We start from the raw sequence: 26,682 nt of genomic DNA, 5'->3' as shown, positions 1-26,682 counted from the left end.
ACTGAGTCTACATGCTGATGTCATGGCTATTGTATCAGCCTCTTTTGTATTTGTATTTTTCATTCTGTTTTGTGCAACATCTTGCCTGACAAAGAGTTCTGGAGAACTTGAAAACTTGCTACGCTTGTGACATTTTGGTTGGTCCTGTTAAAGGTATTGCTCAACTGTGAATTTTGGAGTTATTAAAAGGGACTCTAAAGAAAAAAAGAGTTATTGACAATACATTTTTAAATTCTTCACTAATACTATGATCCCCCTCCACAGCTGTATAACTTAATAACTAAATAAAACTTCAAGGTTCAGATGCAGTGGAAAGGAATATTATTGGGCTTTCTGGAACATCTGGTTAGTCATTGTGGAAAACAAAATGCTAGATTAGATGGCGCTTTGATCTATCAGAACTCTTGTTAGGTTCCTATGATAATGTGTGGCACTACGGTGAAAATAACCACAATGGTTTATTATTCTTTTACAAGGTTTTTTGATAACATTGATGACTAAAGATATATTAAATTGAAAAGGCTAAAAACAGAAATAGGGGAAAGTGAATCCTTTAGTGGCAACAGAAGGAAAATTATTTGCAGTGACTGTTTTGGAACTGATTATATTTAGAACTGATGCCTTTTTAATGGCTTTATGTTTCTAATAGCTGAATGGTAGGCGGAAATTCAACAAGTACAGCTCTCCCCATCACTAATATTCTGTGGAAGGGAATGCTGCATCTGTAAATACCCTTCCGTCATGTGGCTATACTAGCCACAGAGACCCATCAGGAGAAAAAGGTGGAATCCCCTAATATACGTTGAGAGTAATTTGGTAAATCTAGAGTGTGAGGGTACCTCATGGAAGTAAAAATAAATGCATGATATAATAATTTCAAAACTCACTCTTGTGCAAAATGGCAAGTCTTGTGTGTCTGTGTTCAGTTTAAATTAACAATCTCTTCTGGCCCAAAGACTTTGTAACTAGAAATAGCAGTGAGAATAACACATTAGGTGTGAGATCTGGTGTAGTTTTGATGCCTGAGGCCTAATGCATTTGGTCATACTGAAATGCTAATGTTTGTGATATGTATACCCAGAAATGCCAAACTCTTACAATTACATAACAAACCATATGAGTAAGGCCTCTGTCATCATCAGAGCCGCAAGATCCATTTCTCCTAGTTCAGCTTGTACCATTCTGTTCCTCTTCCAACCTCTTCCTCCCCACATCTTCAACTTCCTTTTCCCAGCCCCTTCACAAGGCACCCAAGGTGTGCCATAATCGTACATGGTGTTATGTTACTATTGCTTACTCATTCTCTATGCCATATATAGCCCAGAATAGGGCTAAGTTTGTACTGCAATAACTTATTAGCTGGTTGTCACACCAAGAGGACTTTTCACTTTGAGCTATGAGTCATTTTCATTTAGTCATTACCGAAAAGAAAGTCAAAATTAACCTGGAGCTCCAGCTTCAGATATAATTAATGTCTTGAGGTGATAAAAGTGCCATGCAGCATGTTGAATTAGTAAAAGAAAGGGACAAGGAAACATCCTTTAATATGCACTTTCCTGAAAGAGTGCTTCATTATACTTTTACCATATTTGAAGCGATTGAGATGAATCCTCCATTTCAGCAAACCTCTTCCTGGTACTGAAACCTGTTCTAGATTGACTTACCTAGAGCTCTGCAGAGCTTCTAGAGGTTTTGTGAAAGCTGCAACAGCAAGACCAAAAGAGTCTGCAAACCAATAGTTCTGCGTCTCTATTCTGAGGAAAGATGAACCACCTTTGCCTTCAAGTACTGACCTTTGCCCACCAACTAGAAAGCATGAAGTATGTATTGACGTTTTCTTCACCAAATTGTTCTGCGATGTACAGCCCTAACGATCCATACTGGTCATATATATTTCTTTTGGAGACATCAGTTAGTATTGTATGAGCATTGTTGATTTCTTTAAACTTTTCTGCAGCCTCCGGGTTATCAGGATTCTTGTCAGGATGATATTTCAGAGCCAGTTTCCTTAAACAGGCAAGAAATGATTAAGAAAAAAGTGATGAGCAGCAAGAAAAGATGAAGATAATAGATGACATTAGAGTGGAGGCAGTTTATTTCCTGAGCAGAAGGTATAGACTGTATATTTTAGTTTAAGGGTTTTTTTTATTTTTATTTTTACTAAAGTAGATTTTGTATGAATAATCAACATTATTCTTGGAATCTTTGCTCATAAAGGTCTTTATTTTATATTTCATGTTTGCATGTTCAAATTAGTCTTGATAGTTTATTAGCTTTCACATTTTTTTCAGGACAATCCTGATAAAAATCACAATTTCATGTCATTTCTTTTATTCTGAAATTCTGTTTACCAATACAAGGGTAACTTGAGATTGTAGGAGGCAAATTTTGGCTGAAACCTTCTGTCAAGTGATTTTCTTTTAAAAGAGCTTTCTTTTACTTTTAAAACAAAGAGCTATTTGTCCCTTTCATTACAAATTCTGTTCCAGCTTTTGATTTCTGATCCTTTGTATAACGTACTACCCATATATTTTAACCTTGAACAAGATATTTTATATTTTCTGTTTTACATTTTCTCCAACATTAGTGCTATTAATATGCTCTTTTTTTTCTTTGGAATACTGAGATTTTGAATATTCTATTTCAGCTAGAAGTTAACAAAAGAGAGTACAGACACTAACAGCTCAATCTTATATGCATTCATTCAGAACATTTAATGGAATATAGACCTGATTACACAAATAGCAGAACGAAATGACAAAATACTGGAACAGTAGGATATACAGCCACCAACACTTTAGACTACAGGTAGAGGACCCCATTTTTAAAAACTCTCCCAACTAATACACTCTCCACCAATAGAAAAGTAGCACAGCAGAGAGAATGTTTATTTTCCAGCCTGTTGCCTGCTGTGCTGGTTAAACGGTTTGTTTTTTTTCTAACACAGGATAGCATTAAAATAAAACTATCTACCTGCAGTCTGAAGCAGTTTTTCTTAGTAGTAGAGTTAAGTAGTACAGTCCACCTTAGAATTCTACCACCTTACTGTGAGATGACAGACAACATTAATTGACCTTGCGCATTAGTTTTGTGTGTAGATTAGTATAAAAGAGTTACCTAATGAAAAAAGATCTTTGGAAGAATCTGACATCCCAAAGAGATCAGGTACTGACTGTGCCTACCCACACTTGAGAAGGTTAACTACCTGGACCAGAAGGAACAGTCGCCAGGCCCAGTGCCAGAGGGTGGCCAGGTTGGGCATTAGCCGAGGGCTCCTGTGGCTGAAAGGGGCCTGTGCTGCTGGGGATGGGTAGATGTAGCTCCCACTCCATGATCCATGCTAGCATCGGGTCATGGACTAGGCACCCTACAACACAATGCTGGCATGGATCGCGAAGCAGGAGTCACCCTCCCAGGCAGCACCCCTCCCCCACCGGCATGGGCTTAAAATAGGCCCAGCCACGCCATTTCCCATGTTGCATTAGCATGCCAGTGTGCTGTGCTGCCGCTGCTGAGGGCCCACTGCAGTCTGGTGACCTTGGGCCTTCTACAGTCTGGTGCCGGCCCTGACAGTCGCTGAAGACTATTCTGCAGCTCTGGAAATTGTATGGAATACTTAGGTTTACTGATAGTAAAATAAGAGGATTGATTAATATAGTTGAGCAGTTAGTTTGCTTTATGTTTTAGAATTATTAACTTCTGTCTGCGTTCAACTAAAATCAGACAGTTGTGCTATCTATCAACAAATGTTTAGTATTAATTGATTAAAGGTTCAAGCCCCAAAGCCTTTAGTGGCAATGGGTGGTATCTGACTGAAGTCATACTCAGACTTAGATACCATCCAATAGATTTGGCCTTTTTTTTATGTAACAGCCATATTCATTCATTCATTCAAATGTTTCTCAGTTGCCCTTTCTCTGAAACAGAGCTTGATGTTGAACTGAAATGAAACCAGACAGAAAGAATAATTGAAAATAAAGTGAATGTGCTTTAAAAATGTAAATTTACAGACTACATCAAAACTGTAATCATGTCTTCTGAACACATGATGGTGGATTGTATGGAAAGGAAGTCTAAACATCCCTAACGGATTAGTGGCACATGCTTGGAAAGAGTTTTAGTAAGTGAAGACTTGGGTAATTGACTACACAATACATGTATTTATAATGTTGAAATTCATGCATGCATTTGACCGTTCAAAAGGTATGCTTATTTGGACATTTCTGATTACTTGTGGATTACTTGTGTCAGAAAGCAGTGGGGTAGAAAGATCCTGTACGTGGCACCTAGATGTACAGATCACTACTCCATTATGAACAAAAAAATTATAAAAAGGCTTCTGAAATTACATTTATTATACTGTTGACATTTAAAAAATGATTTTGAAAGGCTAATTTACCTTTGGACTTCTTACAAACAAGTAACTCGAAGGTGCCCTCTAGCGGCAATAGAAGTGATTGACACAGTGATTCTCAAATCTTTGTTCTTGTGAGATGTCCACATCCACACATACCAACTCCCCCAAAATCTATGGCACAGAATATAGTTTTTTAGCATGAAGTACATAAAGACCTGCCAGGCTATAAACCAGCAGGGAAATCAAACTAAAAAACTTGAAGGCATAAAGTGGCAGATGCGTACCCTTCAGTAGCTTCGTCCTCTCAGAACATAGCTGCCAAGTAGGCCCTTGGATGAAAGAAAATATGAGCAGGGCTGGCATCAAGGACTGATATGTTCAGGTACCTGCTAAGGTCCTCAGCCCTGCAGAAGGGCCACCAGTGACCTGAGACCCATTTCCCAGATGGCAGAAATTAAGTGTCTGGTAGCTCTGGAGCAGAGACTCTGTCAGGCTCCAGTCTTATGTGAGCCGGGGAAGAGAAGAACGGTTTCCTAATAAAGAGGTCCATAGATACTCTGTGCGCAAGGGCCCACAAAAACCTGCAACCAGCTCTGAATGTAAGGGAGGAATGATTCAGCCATTTAAGGAGGATGTATTGGCTAAAAGGGAGTTGAGTAATTTCACTGATGATGTACCTCTCTAAGACCCAACTCAGTATCCTAGCTATGGAGAAGTAGCCAAATCCAAGGACTACACTACACTGAACTATGTATTTTTCTATAAAACATATGGCCTTTATTCCAGATAGTGCCCCTTATGACTAAGATTTTGTGAACTCTACTGAAGATCCAAGAACTGACAAGTTGGTGTGAGGCAGAGTAAAAACTTCCAGATTTGCAAGCCACCCTTTTCCAAGGTGTGTAAATTATTTTTTTCCTCCCTAGGATTGTTCTATGGTAATGGATATGAATGTGGATATATAATGTAGCAGTGTTTAGTCCGCAGTCCTAAACTCCGGTTACCTGGAAATACATTTGAATAAAGACAGTTGAGTTAATCCAGGAAAGTCATTGCCTCAGTGGAATGACTTCTGTTTGCACAATGGCACCTCCCCTCTCTCTCCCTTCTTCCCCCTGTACCCCACTTAAATCTGATCTGGAAGATTGGAAGAACTCAAAGAACAGATGTGGTGGAGGGTGGAGGGTGAGGAGAGGGAGGAAAAAGTTCCATTGTACAAGGTGTTTCTCTTGTATCCGATGAAGTCACTGCACAACTAAAGAGGGTTTACTTCCAAGTATATGTATTTAGGATTCAGATGAGAGAGCTGAATTCAGATGTTATTAGATGACTTTTTCCACTCACAACAGTTGTCTAATGTGAGGAAAGGAAAATAATATACGAGACAGATCTCAATCCCAGCAACATCTCTGAGGTACAGTCATAAACCAGAAGACACAGTCCATCAGAGGTTCTCCGGCTCTCCTGTGCTCAGTCATTACATTCTTGTCTCGCTTCCATTAATTAAGTGGGACTTGCACAGTAGAATTTTTGGAAGAATGACCCCTTGAAGAAGATGAGAATTGCTGTGGCAGAGATTTGTAAGCAACTCTTTCACACATTATGTTGATCACGCTTAGGAGGAAACATCAATGACTGAAATAGCATTGCTCTAGCATGTAAACCTGTTTTCCAGTGTGTATGATTTAAGATGGAATGCAGAATAACAGTGGCAATCCAAGAAGCATTTGTCCTTGTTGAATATTTGTGAGCAGATTAGCTGTGGGATGGCATCAGCAGCAAATCAAGCAGCATGTGTGTGTGATTTACCTGAAAGGAGCAGGCCAGTTCCCTACTTTAAATCACTGAGACTTCAGACTTGGTAAAAAAATAAGAAAAGCTACTTTATTTATAGAAATACATAGTTGATAGGAAAGGCAATTTAGTTTTGACTAAGTTGGAAGTGCAATGGCCAGGCTTGGACCTTGCCCCCATTCTACAGGAGAGGGAAACCAAGGCAAGATGTCTCCTTTTTCATGGCTGGTTGGAGTGGTCAGTTTCCTTAAAGGTATCAGTTGACAATGGAAGGAAGACAGGTAGATGAGCATAGGTAAAGATAGACCGCTTAGCCAGCTGGAGGACTCCCTCTCTATCTGCCCTCAGACATGCACACATCAACCCCAAATTTGAGTTGCTTCTCCTACACCTTCAACAGTCCTTCATTCACGATCCATGGGGTACACACATGAATAAGCTACTGTTCCTGAGTGTATCTCATGTATTGTTTATTATAATTTTTTAATGACATTTGTATGATTGCCCAATAACGTGTTCTCTGGGCAGCTCACAAATTAAAATTAAATAAAATGCAGTATTAAAATACAATAAAAAGCAACAAAAGCATAATGAAAATTTGTTATTCATGGCAGAAAAAGTAGTAGACATTTAATGGCACAGATGCACAATAAAACATGAATGATAAAATTAGAAGCTCGGTATAAAAAGGCAAGTGGATTTAAAAGCCCTGGGAGAACAAAAATGCCTTTACCTGCAGTGGTGTAGGGACAAATTCTGAAATTCAGTTACTCATAAATGAAACCCCCATAGCCAAGCCTCTTCTAAGACTATACATCAAAAATGAACAGCTGACCAATTCAGATATTATGGCTTTAGTACCAAGCCAGCCCCTTCCCACTTTACTTAACACCCAATCTGATTAACAGTTTTTGTACACTCAAAAGCCTACTCGCTATTTTGTGCAATTTTGTTTGATCATAATAAAGGGACTTTGGAAATTTTCAAAATGAAAACGGCAGTTTAACTTAGCTTCCTCCGCTTAGTGTATTTGATGAGGTTCTCTTTGAGAAGCTTGTTTAATTGAAAAGCAGATGATTGGCAAATAGCATTCCAGAAGATGACATTATCATCCTCAACAGCTCTGCACGCTGGTGGTTTAGTTTTGCATTCAAACACACATGGTCTAGGAATCTTCTCCATCCTCCTCCTCCTCTTCCCCCCATTCTTTGGAGTAACTGAGCAGTTAGCGGTGATGAGGGAACAACTCAAAGGCCATGAGATGCAAACCACATGCTAGGATCATCCAAAAATGACTGAGCTCTACCAGTTGTTAGCTGACCTGAACAATGTTAGGTTTTTGGCATACAGAACTGCCAGGAAGCTCTGAAGACTACAGAAAACTCTGTTTTGTTTTTATTATTTGTGCAGTGGATCTCCTGAGTCTTTCTGCTGCATGTGATGCCTTGGACCAGCTCATCCTCAAACAGAATGACCAGCCAATGGATATACTTCAGATCATCTACTGCTTAACTACCATTTATGATCAACTGGAACAAGAGCACAATAACCTAGTCAATGTCCCTCTCTGTGTAGACATGTACCTCAACTGGCTTTTGAATGTTTATGACATGGGTCGAATGGGAAGGATCCGGGTCCTGTCTTGTAAAACTGGTGTAGTTTCCCTGTGTAAAGCACATTTGGAAGACAAATACAGATATCTGTTCAAGCAGGTAGCCAATCCCACTGGATTCTCTGACCAGCGTCATCTAGGCCTCCTCCTGCATGACTCTATCCAGATTCCAAGACAACTGGGTGAAGAAAACAGAAACCTTCAGGCAGAATATGACTGGTTGAAGCAGAAACATGGTCACAAAGAACTATCTCCACTGCCATCCCCACCTGAGATGATGCCCATTTCCCCTCAGAGTCTACGAGATGCTAAACTCATTGCAGAAGCCAAACTACATCTTCAGCACAAAGGCTGTCTAGCAGCCAGGATGCAAATCCTGGAGGATTGCAAGAAACAGCTGGAATCACACAGCATAGGTTGAGGCAGATGCTGGAACATCCTCAAGTGGATGCCAAGGTGAATGGTACAACTCAGTCTTCTCCTCCTACCTCGTTACAGAGGTCACATAGTAATCAGCCAATGCTTCTCTGTGTAGGTGGCAGTGAGACTTCAGAATCTATGGGTGAGGATGATCTGCTCAGTCCTCCCCAGGACACAAGCACGGGGTTAGAAGAGATCATGGAACAGCTCAACAATTCTTTCACAAGTACAAGAGGAAGAAATGCCCTCGGAAAGCCAGTGAGAGAGGCCACAATGTAGGTAGCCTCTTCCACATGGCAATGACTTGGGACAAGCAATGGAAACCTTAGTGACCATGATGACAAGGTGTTAGAATAGCAAGATGTGTTTTACAACTTCGGTACTTGTATGGTTTTTATAATATTCATATGACAAAAGGATTTGTAAGAGTTGACATGAAAACTCATCTATATTTTTGTGAAAGGTAGTGGTACTATACTGTAGATTTCAGTAGTTTCTTAAGTGTGTTATTGTTTTGTTAACGATGGCAGGTTTTACACATCTATGCAATTGTACAAAAAAATAAAATAAGAAAACTACATGTAAAATCTTGATAGTTACCTGATTTGCCATTTCTTTATATGGAATGCATTTTGGGTTGTTAAAAAAAATTAATAACCATTATAAAGAAAGATTGTAAACAAAGTGTGCTTTATAAAAAATGTTTATATAAATCCCTATTAACAAACAAAACAAAAAAGAGGCAGTGTATTTGTTTAGCATCACTTCAGCTCTATAATTGTACCAGACATATATTCATGTTCTGTGTTCTTTTCCTTACCAGAGAATTTCTGCAACACCAAAACTATCAACATACATTTCTCATTGTTTTGTATCTGACTAGCACTGGCTTAAAAAATAATACTGTGCTGAACTTCCAGTTGAGGTAGCTTTTCCACCTCCTTCCAAATAGAAATAAGTCTTATAGGAATTTATCCAGCTAGTTTATTGATTGTAAGTCACTTTGGGTTCACTTTTGTGAAGAAAAGTGACTAGCTAAACAAACAAACAAACAAACAAATAAATAAATAAATAAATAATCATCCTTGCTGTGAAATAAGTAGCCACATTTTGTCCCAGCCCCTCCCTGTTCCATTACACCACTGTTTGCCTGATGTGGAAAAGACCATGATGATCCTCTCTGGGGAGGCTGCACCATAATTTAGGTGCCATCATCTGGAAGCAGCCTCTCTAGTAGCTACCCATACGTCATTTGCCAGGGGTACTCATAGCAGGGCCTCCAACATGGATCTTTTAGTCTGGGGAAATGCATATAGAGGAAGGGCATATTGCATATATTTGAATGGGCCCAGGCAATCTACTGTAGCCCAAGTTAAAGTTCTTAATTGAAAAATAATGCTAACTTTCTTTCACTAATAAAATAGGTATCAAACAGGAAAAGAAAATCATGTAGCAGCACCATGGTTATGACATTTAAATAACATAGGTGTTTTTGTTCTGGCAAGAACCAAGCTAACTAATAACAATAGGAAATTTGAAGTCAGGTATTATAGATTATTGTGCATTGCCAAGTGGTTAGTTCAGCAGCAGGTTTTCAGATTCATGAAGCAAATTAGCATAAGTTAAAGGATCAATTAAATGAAATCCAAAAGTCTGACTCATCATTTTGTCTCGCAAGTATTTACAACTATTCCATTAAGTGTGAATCCCTTTGATATTTCCACTTTATTCAGAGGCAGCCTTTGTTTTTACGTGTAATTGCTAATAAAGATGGATAAAACACCACTGTCAGTTTTACCATAGATTGCTATGTAAATCATCACTATTCATGTACCATGCAAAATAAAATTCAATTCACTTTGTATTCTTCCATGACAACTCCCCCCTTAAGGGATTAGAGAAACTTTGCACAAAGACATCCTGAACGTGAAAACAACACCAAGACTGAAAAGGAGTCAACAAATATGGTCCCCAGTGTGTCTACAAATTTGATTGTACTGACCAGCAAGCAAAGCTTTCAGTATACCTTGCAACCAGAAGACAAAGTTTTTACAAATTTGCTCAAGAAACAAAGAATTGCGCCAATTCACAGAAGAAGCAGGAAGAAAACATCCACAAGGTGCTATAAACAAAAGTTATCTGGTGTCCTCAATATTTCTTCCTGCCTTTTTTTTTTTAAAAAAAAGCCAGCTATAGCAACAGGCTGTGCCTTATGCTGGGATACACTGTCAGTGTCATAGGTTGGAGGAGGTGGTTTGCTACACACTAGGGGTAGCCTAGGGTTGTCAGGTCAGAAGCATCCCAAACCCTGAGATTTCAGGGGTGGGCCCTAATGATGTCACAGAGGCGGGCCCTATTAATGTCATTAAGCATGATACATTAAACATCAACCACAGTTGCTTGGAGCATACAATTCAAACAAAAACATTTCACTGTTTGGAAATTAAGATAGAAATATTAGCTGAAGATGGAACATTTAATCTAGCCTACTTGCTTCTGACAAGAAGGGTTTAGTGCCTAGGGCCGGGCCAGGCCAGGCCAGTTACTGGAAGGTCACTGTAGGAAGAAAGGACCCTAGTGTTGTGGAGATGTTAGATGCGAGCACCCAAGAGTAAAGATAAAGACCTTTTAACATGGCTGCTCCAAACCTCTTTACAGTCTTGACCCTTCACTTCCGAAGAAGGTTTGAGAAATGAGTAAGATTAAGATGATTCTCTGCCCTTTTCTGTCTACCCTGTGGGCTCTATAAACTCACTTTGACAGCCAACCTAATTCCAGTGAGTAATAACTGACAGAGAGAAAACACACATGGCTTGGTCTACCTTCACAGGCAGCAGCTTGCGAACAACAACAGTTGCAGCAACACTTTCCAGTATGTGAACTCTCTTTTACCACTATTGGGCAAGAAACAAACCATGATGCAAACAAGGTGCATCATCAGTGGATTTAAGGGGGTTGAGATAAGTGCATGGAACCACTGTTGTTGCTTCTATGGATGTAAAAGGGAGTAAAGTCATAGATAAATGAAATTCACATCAAAAAAGAAAAACAAAAGACAGTGATGATTTCCTAAATGCAGTACCATACCAACCACAACAAGATTCCTATGAGTAAGGCAGAAAACTCAGCATCCCACAACCAGTGGTTAGGATTCCTAACCAAACGCCAAACCTAAAAAAATCCTAACAGCCAGTTAGCCAAGGTTACAGAAATCCTCATGCAACACAACTTGACCCGGGGGCTGCAGTTAGTGCAGAATGCTGTGGCACGATTGCTGATGTGAGTGAGACCCTATCAGCACATAATACCTCTGCTCTGAAATCTGCACTGGTTGCTGATCTGCTACTAGGCCAAGTTCAAGGTGTTGTTTCATGTTACGGATGCCACATAGTACTTGTTCTGCTCTTGTAAGAAATCAGTCCTTAAGTGTGGCAGCACCTACACTTTGGAACTCCCTGCTTATTGGCATTAGGCAAATGGCTTCATTGTACTCTTTTCAGCACCTGCTAAAACATTTTTATTTATTTATCTATTTATTATTTTATTTATACCCTGCCCTTCCTTCCAGCAGGAGCCCAGGGTGGCAAACAGAAACACTAAAAACACTTTAAAACATCATAAAAACAGATCTTAAAATACATTAAAACATTAAAAACATTTAAATTTTTAAAAAAAACATCTTTAAAAATAGGGCTAAAGCTATTAAAAGACATATTAAATTGATATTATTGAATATTCAACATATTCAATAAATTAAAAGCAATTCTAACACAGACGCAGACTGGGATAGGTCTCAACTTAAAAGGCTTGTTGGAAGAGGAAAGTCTTCAAAAGGTGCCAAAAAGATAGAGAGATGGCGCCTGCTTAATATTTAAAGGGGGGGAATTCCACAGGGTAGGTGCCGCCACACTAAAGGTCCGTTTCCTATATTGTACAGATCGAACCTCCTGATAAGATGGTATCTGCAGGAGGCCCTCACCTGCAGAGCGCAGTGATTGGTTGGGTAAGATGGTCTTTCAGGCATCCTGGTCCCAAGCTATATAGGGGTTTGTACACCAAAACTAGAACCTTGAACTTGGCCTGGTAGCAAATGGGCAGCCAGTGCAGGTCTTTCAGCAGCAGGGTGACATGTTGGCAATACCCTGCTCCAGTCAGCAGTCTCGCCACTGCATTTTGCACTAGCTGCAGCTTCCGGACCAACCTCAAGGGCAGCCCCACATACAGCGCATTACAGTAATCCAGCCTAGAGGCTACCAGTGCGTGGACAACAGTGGTCAGGCTATCCCAGTCCAGAAATGGCCACAGCTGTCTTATCAGCCAAAGCTGGTAAAAGGCAGTCCTAGCCACAGAGGTCACCTGGGCCTCTAGCAACAAAGATGAATCCAGGAGCACCCCCAGTCTAAGGACCTGCTCTTTCAGAGGGAGTACAACCCCATCCAAAGCAGGCAACTGTCCAATTATCCAAACTCTGGAACCACCAACCCACAGCGCCTCCTTCAGACTCAGTTTATTGGCCCTCATCCAGCCCACCACCGAGTCCAAGCACCAGTCCAGGACTTGCACGGCATCTCCCGATTCAGATGTGACGGAGAAATAGAGCTGGGTATCGTCAGCATACTGCTGACACCTCGCCCCAAAGCTCTTGATGACTGCTCCCAAGGGCTTCATATAGATGTTAAACAGCATAGGGGACAAGACGGTACCCTGCGGCACCCCACAGCACAACTGCCAGGGGGCCGAAAGACAGTCACCCAATGCTATTCTCTGAGAGCGATCTTGGAGATAGGATCAGAATCACTGTAATACTCATCTCCAATACCCAGCTCACCAAGTCGGCCCAGAAGGATACCATGGTCAATGGTATCAAAAGCCATTGAGAGATTGCACTTCCCCTGTCCTTCTCCCGATAAAGGTCATCCATCAGTGCAACCAAGGCCGATTCAGTCCCATAACCAGGCCTGAACCCAGAATGGGATGGGTCAAGACAATCTGTTTCATCCAAGAGTACTTGCAATTGCTGCGCCACAGCCGTCTCAATCACCTTCCCTAAAAAGGGGCTATTTGCAACCGGTCGGTAGTTGTCATAAACCAATGGATCCAGGGTGGGCTTTTTCAGGAGTGGTCGGATTACCGCCTCTTTCAAGGTGGCTGGAACCACTGCCTCCTGCAATGATGCGCTGACCACACCCTGGATCCACTCGGTCAACCCCCCTCAGCAAGCTTTAATAAGCCAAGAAGCAATGGTCGAAAGGACAGGTTGCTGGCCGCATCATCAGGTCATCAGGTCGCATCAACTGAAACTGTTCACAAGAAGTTGCAGCAGACTTTGCACTGGGCACCTCATTGGGGACTACAGTAGATGTGGAGGGGGCATCAAGACTGCTACAGAGGCAAGCAACTTTACCCTCAAAGTGCCTAGCAAACAATTCACAGTGGGCCTCCGAAGGGTCTAAAACTCCATTTCCTGGAGTTGATGTCAACAGACTCCTGACAATACGGAAAAGCTCCACCGGATGGCTACTTGAGGATGTGATGGAGGCAGAGAAGTGGGCCTTCTTTGCTGCCCTCACCACCACACAGTAGGCACAGTTATGATGTTTTACTAGTGCCTGATCAGCCTCACAGCACGTCTTTCGCCACTTGCGCTCTAGCAGTCGTCTAGCCTGTTTCATTGCCCTTAGCTCACTGGTGTACCAAGATGCAGACTGGGCTCCACAATGCTGGAGGAGGCGCTCGGGGGCAACCATGTCAAGAGCCCAATGCGTCTCACTGTTCCACAGTGTGACAAGGGCTTCAGCAGGGTTACCTGCTCTATCTACTGGGAACTCCCCTACGGCATTCAGGAATCCAGTGGATTCCATTAGGCTACAGGGGCGGAGCATCTTAATCTGTCCACCACCCCTGTAGGGAAGTATTGGAGCCATAAGTCTGAGCTTCACCAGGAAGTGATCTGACCATGACAAGGAGGTGACATACACCCTCCCCTATCTCCAGACCACCCCTTCCTCCATCTGGAGCAAAAACCAAGTCAAGGGTGTGTCCTGCCCTATGAGTCGGGCCAGTGACAACTTGAGACAATCCCATGGTTTGCCAGAATTGCTCTCTATTGAGATGTGTAGCAAAGTTGCGTAGTGCTGTGGAACGGAGAGTATTGAGCAAGCTGTGTGTGTGTGTTTGAATCTGTGCTAAGATTCTACCTTCCCTGCAAATTAGTCAGACAGAGACTTTAAGCTTTAAAATAAGAAACAACTACTTTATTCTGGAAGTACATGCTTGATAGGAAAGAGTTCTATATCTAGCTTAACTGGCTATGCTGGAGAAGCGAGCACTGGTCCCAGTACTTGCCCTCATCCTGGTTGAGAGGAGAGACAAAGAGAAGATGTCTGCTCCCCTCTCGAGAGAAAGAGAAAACTGAGAGAGGCGGGAAGGAACTGGGATTCAACATTCCTTTGCTTATCAGTCTAGCAGGAAGGGAAGAAACGGCAGGATCAAAGGGATAGGTATAGCCTTAACCAGCAAGAGGTCTAGCTCTCTCTAGCTACCCTTATTAACCCCATGCAGCCTCAACCCACCAAGTTGGAGTTGAACCTCATATATTCCAACATGGTTGTCATGGAGGCCATGCAGTCCCGAGCCAGAACACTAGAGGCAGCCTCAGCATGGACATTGAAATCACCCAGCACTATAGTTCTGGGCTCCTCCAACACCACAGCTGAGACGGCCTCCGCCAGCTCAGTCAGAGAAGCTGCTGGGCAGCAGGGTGAATGGTACACCAGTAGCAACTCTAGTTTACTGTCTCCTCGGCCCGACACCAGGTGCAGGCTCTCACAGCCAGCTCCAAGACAGAGTGGTTTCCTGGTGACAGAGATGGAAGTCCTGTAGACCACAGCAACTCCTTCCCCCCGTCCCTGTAGCCTGTGCTGGTGTTGCACCAAGTATCCAGGTGGGCAAAGCTGGGTCAGATCAAATCCTCCCAGCTCACCCACCCAAGTCTCAGTAATGCACACCAAATTGGCACCTTCATCCACAATCAAATCATGGATGAGAGTGGTCTTATTGTGTACCGATCTGGCGTTAAACAACAACACACACAGGCCAGTGGGCACAGCAGATGAGCAATGCGGAACACATCCATTAGAGGAGCAGCAGCAAGGAACAAGTCGCAGATAGCCTTGCCCTTGTCTTCTATGGTAATTCATCACATCCCCATGGCTATATTTCCCTCTACCCATGATCACTGAAATTGGGATGGCATCACCCATGTTCCTCCGTACTAAGACTCCTCCTAAACAGCTGATATTTATTTATTTATTTTATTATACTTGTATACCGCCCCATAGCTGAAGCTGTCTGGGCAGTTTACAGTAACTAAAAACATTAAAACAAATACAATTTAAAACAGATCTTATAAAAACAATTTAAAACACAATTTAAAAATTTAAACAGTATAAAACACATGCTAAAATGCCTGGCAGAAGAGGAAAGTCTTGACCTGGCGCCAAAAAGATAACAGTGTTGGTGCCAGGTGCACCTCGTCAGCACCATCATTCCATAATTTGGGGGCCACCACTGAGAAGGCCCTCTTCCTTGTTGCCATCCTCCAAGCTTCCCTTGGAGTAGGCACCCGGAGGAAGGCCTTTGATCTTGAATGGAGTGTACGGGTGGGTTTGTATCGGGAGAGGTGTTCCATCAGGTATTGTGGTCCCAAGCCATGTAAGGCTTTATAGGTCAAAACCAGCACCTTGAATCGAGCTCGGAAACATACAGGCAGCCAGTGCAAGCGGGCCAGAATCAATTTTATATGTTCGGACCATCTGGTCCCTGTTACCAATCTGGCAGCTGCATTTTGCACAAGCTGAAGTTTCCGAACCGTCTTCAAAGGCAGCCCCACGTAGAGTGCATTGCAGTAATCTAATTTGGAGGTTACCAGAGCATGGACAACTGAAGCCAGGTTATCCCTGTCCAGATAGGGACGTATTTGGGCCACCAACCAAAGTTGGTAGAAGGCACTCCGTGCCACCGAGGCTACCTGAGCCTCAAGTGACAGAGATGATTCTAGGAGAACCCCCAAGCTACGAACCTGCTCTTTCAGGGGGAGTGCAACCCCATCCAGGACAGGTTGGATGTCCACCATCTGGTCAGAAGAACCACCCACTAGCAGCATCTCAGTCTTGTCTGGATTGAGCCTCAGTTTATTAGCCCTCATCCAGCACATTGACAGCCTCACCTGAAGAGGATGAAAAGGAGAAATAGAGCTGCGTGTCATCAGCATACTGATGGCAATGCACTCTAAAGCTCCGGATGACCGCACCCAACGGTTTCATGTAGGTGTTGAACAGCATGGGGGACAGAACTGACCCCTGCGGAACCCCATACTGGAGAGTCCAGGGTGCTGAGCAATGTTCCCCAAGCACCACCTTCTGGAGGCGACCTGCCAAGTAGGAGTGGAACCACCGCAATACAGTACCTCCCACTCCCAACTCAGCCAGTCTCCCCAGAAGGATACCATGGTCGATGGTATCAAAAGCCGCTGAGAGATCAAGGAGAATCAGCAGAGTCACACTCCCCCTGTCTCTCTCCCGACAAAGGTCATCATACAGGGCGACCAAGGCTGTTTCTGTGCCAAAACCAGGCCTGAAACCCAACTGAAATGGATCCAGATAATCAGTCTCATCCAAGAGTGTCTGGAGCTTGCTCGCAACCACTCGTTCAAGGACCTTGCCCAGGAATGGAACATTTGCTACCGGCCTATAGTTATTAAGATTTTCTGGGTCCAGGGAGGGTCTCTTCAGGAGTGGTCTCACTACTGCATCTTTCAGGCAGCCAGGGACCACCCCCTCTCACAGAGAGGCATTAATCACTTCCCTGGCCCAGCCGGCTGTTCCATCCCTGTTACCTTTTATTAGCCAAGAAGGGTAAGGATCCAGCACAGAAGTGGTTGCACGAACCTGTCCAAGAACCTTGTCAACGTCCTCAAGCTGCACCAACTGAAACTCATCCAAGAAATCTGGACAAGGCTATGCTCTGGATACCTTGCTTGATTCATCTGCTATAACACTGGAGTCTAAGTCCTGGCGGATGCTAAAGATTTTATCCTGGAAGTGCCTAGCAAATTCATTACAGCAGGCCTCAGATGGTTCTACCTTGTCCCTGGGGCCAGAGTGTAATAGCCCCCGGACAATTCTGAAGAGCTCTGCTGGGTGGCAGATTGATGATTTGATAGTGGCAGCAAGATATTGTTTTTTTGCTGCCCTCACTGCCCCTAAATACAGCTTATCATAGGCACTTACCAGTGTATAATTGCATCCACCAGGAGTTCGTCTCCATCTGCACTCAAGCCGTCTCCTATATTGTTTCATCGCTCTCAGCTCTGGGGTATACCATGGAGCCGTATGAGCTCTACACAGGAGAGGGCACTCAGGAGCAATCATGTCAACCGCCCAGGTCATTTCTGTATTCCACAGTTCAACCAGGGTTTCGACAGGAGCGCCAGCCCTATCAGCCGGAAAACTCCCCAGAGCCCTTTGGAAACCATCCGGATCCATTAGTCTCTGGGGGCGGACCAACTTAATAGGTCCCCCACCCTTGCAGAGGGGAAAAGCTGCTGTGAGTCTAAACTTCAGCAAGCAGTGATCTGTCCATCTGTTAATTTCTTACATAATAAAAGCAGTGATACCTAAGGAAGCCCTGTTTAAATGCTTCAAAAATAGGATTGGAGAGGGAGAGAAAGATTTACAGCACAAATACAATTATTTGCTATGTTCACTCAAAAGTAAGTAAGTCTTATTGAATTCAATGGGGTTTACTCCGGGTATGTGGGATTAGCATTGCAGCTTTACCCCCAGAAAAGCAAGTATTGGATTAAAGCTTCATATTGGGAAGGTTTTCAAAATACTGCCCTCTTCAACAGCCCAGGACTGTTTGACTCCTGCACACAAGGGAGAAAAAGACTTTTGCTACTGCTGAAAACTATATACTTAGTTCATGAGATTTTCATATAAGCAGGAAAAACCAACAGTTTTCTGGGCTTGCAGTGGGGTCTAGGTACTGCCTGGAGGTCAACAAATCCCTTTTCAATCACAACCCTGACTTCACTTATCAGCTACAAACCTGAAAGGGCGGGGTTACAGCAGCCAGCTACAAGCTAATTTAACAGAAGTTGGGGGGGCGTGACTGATCTTTTGGTGTATATCACCTAGAAATGTACTTTTTTAAAAAATGAAAGCTGAGAGTCTAGAGATTAAGGTGACTCACCCAGAGACCCGAAAGCAACCCAAAAATCCAGAGTCTCTAGGCAAAACCCAGAGACCTGACAGCCCTAGGGTAGCCAATGTAGTGCCCTCCATATATTTTGGACTACAACTCCCATCAGCCTTAGCCACCATGGCCAGTGGTCAAGGATGATGGGAGTTGTAACCTAATGATATTTGGAGGGCACCATGTTAGTTAGCTTCACTCCTCCACTGGTATGAGCAGAAGAAACAAACAAACTCAGAAGCTGCAATTAAGATTTGCTTATATAGATATAATATGTTCCAAGATATATTAGAGCTATTATTTTTAAGCATAGATGTTAATCCTATTTATAGAGCCAATGCATTATATTTACATGGTTTCTATGTTTTATTGCAGGGATGTTATTGTGGCCTTGAAAATATTACCAATAATCATCCTTCTGTTAACCAAAAGAAGTTAACTGTTCACATATTTTGCAAGATTCATGGTTGTGTGCAAGGGCCACAGAGATTATTTTGTGAATAAAACAGGGAAATGCTCAGCTGCTCTTGAAGAGCAATGTGGAAGTTGCATCTGAGAGAGAGAGAGAGAGAGAGAGAGACTCATATCAGCAAGTCCAGGCCTCAAAGCAAAATAACCCAACATCTTCACAAAACTATAGACATGAATGGTTTGAAAACTTTGTGTCTATGAAAAGTGTCAAAAGGAAGCTATTTACATACATTATTTATGATTTAAGTATGGTAATAATGTGTGCGAAGGTGGTAGGGAGGCAAGATATGGTGATATGGCAAGAACATAGGCTATGCTATGCTAGAAGTTTCATAAATACCTGTAACATTTCTTGATTTCTTCATGGGATGCCCTCTTCTCAAGACCCAGAAGTTCGTAGAGTGCTTCTCCTGACGTAGATAAAGCACGCTGCCTTTGTTCAGCCATGTTATTAAAGCATTTCCAAGAACTCTAATGTGCAAGAAAGGACACCCTCAGGGATAATGTTTCTTAAGAAAAATAGGGGAACCTCAAAAGGCTCCAATACCACTTAACATTATTTTTTCACACTTCACAGTAGTTGAATACAAACAACCAATTTACCATGTGGTAAATGTGGGGACCTGTCCACTTGTTAAATGTATACTAAAGTGCCCCAGTACATATGATTTTGCCTGGTATTGAAGTATTGTTTGGCTGCTGTTGCTCCATCCCTCGTTAATGACTACTTCTATTTCCATGGTTTGAAGATGCTAGTCCTACCTATCCATGCATTGCTGCAATGTTTTACCACTACTTCCTGGTTCCTTGTTTATGGAATCAGAACTGATCTGTAATATCTGTTCTAATTTATACATCTTCACAAAGTGTTGATTTTAACTCTGAAAAGTCCATTAATGATTTTGAGATGTACAGCTGACATTTTTATTTTATTTTATTGCCTTCATTTCTTTTATGTTCAGAGGCATGTGTTACCAAATTCCTCCAAACTACACAGGAAGTGGATTGAACTGTGAAAGACCAACCCAAATTGTGTTTGCATTTTCACAAATTTGTAGGGCAGTACAATATCTCAGAGAGGTCAGGTCTCCTGCTCCCCTGGTGCATTCACTATAGCTGCCCAATTTCCCTGCTTTTTAAAGTTTGATAGAAATATCTGTTAGCTATAGGGACTCCCCCTTAACCTGCAAGGTTTTTTGCCTATTAGTGAATTATAAAAAACAAACATACTGATTGGTAGTGTGAGGGAAGCCTTACCAAATGATAATGTGAGGAAATATGTGGCAAAACACACACACCATGTTTGGACTGATACAAATGACCAAGCAACCATGCAGCATAAAACCTTACCATGTGGACAGCTGGGTGTCTGGATTCACCCACTGAATAACTTCAAACTGATTTGCACAATGAAAATAGGCAACAGAATCAAGAGATCAATGTGTTGTACCCAAAAATCCTAAACATATGTCCCTTTCATTTATCTAGAATCATTGTATTAGTTTTAATATTTGCAAAGAACAGTATGTCTCTCCAGATCCCATATTTTATTTTTTGGTGCCAGAATCCTTTATATCTTAATAGTTCCTGCATAAGGTGAATGCCAAACCTCCAATCACAAAAACCAGACTCAGAAATTTAGATTCATGCTTGATCACTGCCACTTATCCGGTGCCACATGCCACGTCCCTGAAGTAAAGTCCCCTAATGTGTTCTTGCCCTTGCTAGTTTCCTTGAACACTAATATTTAAAATATTCTGTGCAGGTTATATACTGAACATTTTCAACTGAAGAAACTCTTAAAATGGTTAAAGAGAGAAGGAAAGCAAAAGCAAAAGGAGATAGAAACATGGTCAGAACCCTAAATGCAACAATACAGTGCCTAGTACGTAGGGACAAAGAGAACTATTACAATAGTTATTGAATAGAAATAGAAGAGGACAACAAAAAGGGAAGAACAAGAGCCCTATTCCAAAAGAGAAATGAAAGGGAAATTTAAACCACAAGTAGGGATGTTGAATAATCAACAGGGGAACACATTGACTGACCAAAATGAAATAAAAGGAAGATGGAAGCAATACACTGAAGAACTCTGTAAAAGAGATGCAACGATGACAGATTCATTCACGGAGGAACCATGGACTGCGAAAAAGACAAATAATTGGGTGTTAGAACAAATTAAACTAGAACTACTATTAGAAGCTAAAATGATGAAACTGAGGGCCAAGTTCAAGGTTCTAGTTTTGGTGTACAAAGCCCTATACAGCTCAGGACCAGGATACCTGAAAGACCGTCTTACCCCTTATATGCCCAGTTGATCACTGCGCTCTGCAGGTGAGGACCTCCTGCAGATACCATCTTATCAGGAGGTTCGTTCTGCACAATATAGGAAATGGACCTTTAGTGTGGCGGCACCTCCCCTGTGGAATTCCCTCCCTTTGAATATTAGGCAGGCTCTTTCAGCGCCTTTTGAAGACTTTCCTCTTTCAACAAGCCTTTTAGGTTGAGACCTATCCCAGTCTGCGTCTGTGTTAGAATTGCTCAATATGTTTTTTAATAATGTTTTTAACCCTTTTTTAAAGTTGTTTTTTAAAAAAATGTTTTTAACGCTGTTTTGTTTTAATGTATTTTAAGATCTGTTTTTATGATGTCTTAAAGTGCTTTTAGCGCTTTGTTTGCCGCCCTTGGCTCCTGCTGGGAGGCAGGGCGGGATACAAATTAAATAATAAATAAATAGTTTGGACACATAATGAGAAGATATGATTCACTAGAAAAGACAATAATGCTGGGAAACACAAAAGGGAGTAGAAAAAGAGGAAGGTCAAACGAGATGGATTGATTCCATAAAGGAAGCCACAGACCTGAATTACAAGATCTGAACAGGGTGGTTCATGACTGATGCTCTTGGAGGTCACTGATTCATAGGGTCGCCATAAGTCGTAGTCGACTTGAAGGCACATAACAACAACAAACAACAACCCTGAGGAAGAGTGAGAGTTGCAGCAGTAATGTGGCAAAATCTTATGAAAGCAGCAGGGAGACTTGGGGATAGTTATATCTTCCCCAGTACCACTGTACCCATTCTGTGGCTGTTTGAAATGTACTGGGCGCATATGTGCAATATCCTTACAACAGTGGTCCAGGAAAGATTGATGAAACAGCCTGTTTCCTGAGGGAAGAGGCAGCAAGAGCACTAGTCTACCTGGAATGAGTGTTGCATCAGAGATAAGGGGTGGGTTAGTGGTTAGGAACATGAGGCAGCAAATCCTTCCCCCACCTGAACCTCCAGACCCTTAGGGTCTCACAAATATACCTTAAGGTCAACCCATGCTAAACCAGTTATGCACGGGGGTGGTGGTGGTGGAAACAATAACTTTCTTCACTGCAGCTAGAACAGCATCCCATTAAGAGAAGCAGATCTATGTAATTCTTTGCCTCTGAAAGGAAACCCTCACTACAAAACTTACTGCTGCCCCACAGGGCCAATGTCAAGGGTCAATATGGTCAGGCACCTGCTGAGGGCCAAAACCCAGCAGGAGGCCCACTGACACAAGTTCCCTGGACGTGCTTCTCTTCAACCCTGCACCCTGCTTGTTCCCTTGACTCTCACTGTGGCCCAGAGGGGATGAGCAAATGAACAATACTTGTGGTGGTAAGTAGGGGAGTAGCAGCTGGCAACAATGGCAATGAGGGGGGTAGACTCACTGAGCGAGGAGCCTATTGAGAATATCTTGCCCAGCCCCCCTCAAAACCTGGAGGAGGTACTACTACTCAGTCTAGATGTAGAGTTGTACCAACCTCTTCAAAGAGTAAGAGGGGACCATACCCTTTTTGTGCATTGTGATGTTCCTATATTAATGTATATATGGTAAGTGTTGTTGTTTTAGAAGATACATGGTAAGTGGAGTGAAAGAGGAGGGGGAGTGAATGGGCAGTAGAATGCGAGATGATTGGCTGAGTGTTTAAAATGGCTGAATGTATAAAAGGAAGAGTGAGAGTGGAATCGGGGGGGGGAGAAGAGAACTGAGTGGGTTGGTTGGTGGGGTTTACAGAGTTGTTTGCCAGGAGGGAGGTGGAGTTCGGATTAGTATTGAGTAAAACCATATGCTTATGTGCCTTAAGAAGAAATCTTGTTAATCTTGTTAGCTTTGTTATCTGTAATAAACAGAGCTTGGAAAAGTTACTTTTTTGAACTACAACTCCCATCAGCCCAATCCAGTGGCCAATGCTGGCTGGGGCTGATGGGAGTTGTAGTTCAAAAAAGTAACTTTTCCAAGCTCTGGTAATAAATACTTAATTTGGTTTACCAAAGGCCTGATCCTTGGCTGGGGTTTCACAGACCAGAAGGGAGGGTAAGGTAATGACCAAGGCTGAAGGGGAACTGTAACAAATGGTGGCAGCGGTGAAGAGAATAACAATACCAGTATTCAGAGTCTCTGGGAATACTAGTATTGGGACGTTACTGGTGGTTGCCTAGCAGGGGGATCTGTTGAGATCTGTGCTAGAGCGGGAAGAGAAACCATAAGAGAGAGCGGTCCGGACTGGTGGAGTCCCTGGTGGTGCCTAGAGACAGGCAGTAACCACGAGCAGGTAGGAACCTGACAGGGAGAGCCAGGGAAGGACGCATCACATGCATCTCTTCCAAACCTTTACCAAGGGCTCTTATACAATATAGTTATACCATACTGTGTGTTGGAGGCGAAAGCTAGCGCAGCAGCAGTGAATCTGCTTATGGTGCCAATGCAAGGCCATTCATTGTGTTATCATGCCAGTCTGGGAATCCTAGCACCCAGTCCTACGAAAAGCTATGCTGATGCTTCAGAGCCTGGGACTGGCCCATTCTTTTCTTTTGCACATGGAAATCAGCATATGCTAAGTACTCAATTTCAAAGAAAACTGGTGCTTAGGGTTTTTTTTATTCTCCCTGGCTGCTCACTGAGAAACAGTATCCTGCACCAATTCATACATTATTTACTGGGCCCTGTTTTGCTAGGGATTCAGATTGTAATGAAGACATTTCCTCATTGTATTTGTATATTAAACCATGATCATATGCTATTTACCCTCTCCTCCACAAACCAACAAATATTACACAAGGCTCACACCAATAATTTTAGGAATGGCTATTTTATCTCCATTGGGAAATATATATATATTTATATTCATCATATTTTTCTGCAAAGGTGTTATTGAAATAAATATATCAATACATGAGTGCTTGTGGTTTATTGACATTGTTTTTACCCAAAGGAAATAACTGTCACAAGAGATGCCAGTTAAGTTACATTAATGTTAGTACAATTTTCCTGTACTATAAGGCCTGAAGGGGTCATTTCAGGCCTCTCAATTATTCAGTTGCTGTTATTAATTTATTGCATGTTATTAATTAAGAATTATATGTCTGCAAGATATTTAACATGATAGTAACTTGGAAACTAGTGTTGCACCCAACAAAATTGATGGGAATAGGATCTGTAATAAGATAAGAGACCAATAAAAAGTCACATAGAGCAGCTTTTATGAACTTCACTACCATGCTATCTATTAAACCTCTTTTTTTAAAAAAAATAATGCAATTATATAGCATAGGCATTTATCTATGCTGCTTCAGTCCTCTGGTGGATTTTTTTATTATTTTTAAAGTGGAATTCAAGCTTCTGAAGCCAGTAGGAAATTTCATGCTAATATAAACAGACAGGCAGCTGTTTAGAGCTACATCCTAAACACACTCAATAGGGAGCAAGTCTCATTAAATACAATAGGATTTACTTCAGAGTAAACAGGCAGAGGATTGTGTTGCAAGACACTAAAGCTAGAATCCTACACACACTTATTTGTCAAGCACCAGGTACATACTAATTAATTGCTGGTGGACTCTTGTTTTACCTGGATCACCAGTTTTACAAATTTACTATATGTAGATATAGTGCAATCTTATGCATGTTTACTTGGAAGGAAAACTTATTTTAGCCAGCTGGTTTATTCCCAGGGCATAGGATTACAGTCCAAGTCAATTGTTTGCTTGAGATTAAGCATCACTAAATTCATTGTCACATATATGTGAGAAAACATGCATAGGATTGTGTTGTAAGGCTGCACATGTGTGATGAAAGCACTGAACACAGAAGAATTTATGTATGATCAAACTGACATAGGACTGGGCTTCATAGCAGAAGTTTTACACAATTTTATTTGGATTTAAGCAACCTATGTGCAAGATTGGTTAACATATTTACCTAGTTGCAAAGAGACTAGCTATGGACTGTAACACAGATTGTTTGGAGGAGTAAAAGCAAGAATTTAGGGTCACAATCCAGTCAAAATAAATCTTGAAAACTGAAGTCTAATTTCAGGAGAACTTAAAATGTGCTTAAAAGTTCTTGACTAAGTTGATTCGATCTAGGGTTGATCAGATCCATTGTTATTACTCACAAAGTCTGATCCTTTGCAGATTCCTAAGGAGTTCAATGAGGCTTATTTCCAAGTAAGTAGACATTTGAACTTTGCCTTAAAACTGTTTTAAGATAAATATAGAACACAGTAAATGGTTACATTATTATTCTACATTTTAATAAAAAAGTAATTAACCTAAAGAATATTAGACCCTATTTGTACAGGCGAAAAACATTAGCATCCTATTCTGATAATTTTTTTGTAGAGTATACTTTGACTTGCACAAATAATTTTAAAAGGCAACACAAAGGTCACATCACACGAACAGTTAGACACATCACTCTCACTTAAATCCCAATTTATTAAATTTGCAATTAAGGCCTGGAAGTACAAAAAGCATACCTGTTTCTAAAACAGAGTCCGGTAAATGCATGGATGCTTCGTCAGAACTCACTACGTTACCTTAGCAAGTTAATGCCTTGATGGTATTTATAAAAGCGTTCTTATTCATACAGAAAGAAGGAAAGAAAAGCAAGACAGGAGCAAAGAGAAAATACTTGTCTACCTGAACCACTGTTCTGTAGAAAGGGGGTGATGTTTTCTCCCTCCCTTCTTTCACATATGGGGTTAAACAGGTCAGTGGGATCCGGTTACTTTTTGTTAGTCTAGGACCCAATTGGTTATCCCTTCTGAAGGCCCATAAAAGAATGAATAAAACATTAATGAGTATAAAGGTTGCTATAGCATGATAGCCAGTGACGCCAAAAAGTGCAGCACATCCCAATTTTATTATGTTTCATCCTTGGCTCTGCTTTGTGTGGTTCTAACAGCCTTGCTGAGCTTATTTAAGAGTGTGCAAAGTTGTATCTGGTAGCATGTACCAAAGGTGCTGGAGTCCTTTTTTTAAAAGGTGACTAAAAAGCCTGAGAAAATGGATAGGGAACTTGGACTTTTGCCCCAGAAGACCAGGGAGATATCAAGCTAGATTAACAGTAGTTGGTGTGCCACAAATGACAGGGAGATGTGTTATTGAGTCTGCTGCAATATTATTTATTTATTTGATTTATATCCTGCCCTTCCACCCAGCAGGAGCCCAGGGCGGCAAACAAAAGCAATAAAAACTTTAAAACATCATAAAAACAAACTTTAAAACACATTAAAACAAAACATCTTTAAAAATGTTTCTTATAAAAAGCTTTCAAAACATCGTCTAAGGTTAAAACATTTTTAAAAGGTTTAAGAACATATTTAAAAGCAATTCCAACACAGACGCAGACTGGGATAGGTCTCAACTTAAAAGGCTTGTTGAAAGAGGAAGGTCTTCAATAGGTGCCGAAAAGATAACATTTAATATTTAAGGGGAGGGAATTCCACAGTA

At 41.6% G+C, this 26,682-nt stretch overlaps 1 protein-coding gene and 1 pseudogene across 4 annotated transcripts in view; one reads left to right on the top strand and one right to left on the bottom strand.

Moving 5' to 3' along the window:
• DNAJC5B (DnaJ heat shock protein family (Hsp40) member C5 beta) overlaps window positions 1–26,682 on the bottom strand; it is a 72,076-nt gene that overhangs the window by 7,376 nt on the left and 38,018 nt on the right. For 2 of the 4 annotated variants that reach the window (XM_061600266.1, XM_061600276.1), the window contains 2 exons: window positions 19,252–19,382; window positions 1,794–2,007 (listed from right to left, as the gene is read on the bottom strand). In XM_061600266.1, the coding sequence (XP_061456250.1) occupies window positions 1,794–2,007; window positions 19,252–19,358 (321 nt within the window). In that variant the 5' untranslated portion in view covers window positions 19,359–19,382. The remainder of the gene's footprint in view (window positions 1–1,793; window positions 2,008–19,251; window positions 19,383–26,682) is intronic. The other 2 variants (XM_061600285.1, XM_061600292.1) reach the window with 1 other exon arrangement.
• Window positions 312–10,017, top strand: LOC133372039 (dystrophin-like; annotated as a pseudogene).

This window comes from Rhineura floridana, chromosome 1 (genome assembly GCF_030035675.1).
Source record: "Rhineura floridana isolate rRhiFlo1 chromosome 1, rRhiFlo1.hap2, whole genome shotgun sequence".
In the NCBI taxonomy this organism is placed as follows: Eukaryota; Metazoa; Chordata; class Lepidosauria; order Squamata; family Rhineuridae; genus Rhineura; species Rhineura floridana.
The sequence above is the reverse complement of the archived record's forward strand: the minus strand, read 5'-3'. Positions and strand labels throughout refer to the sequence as shown.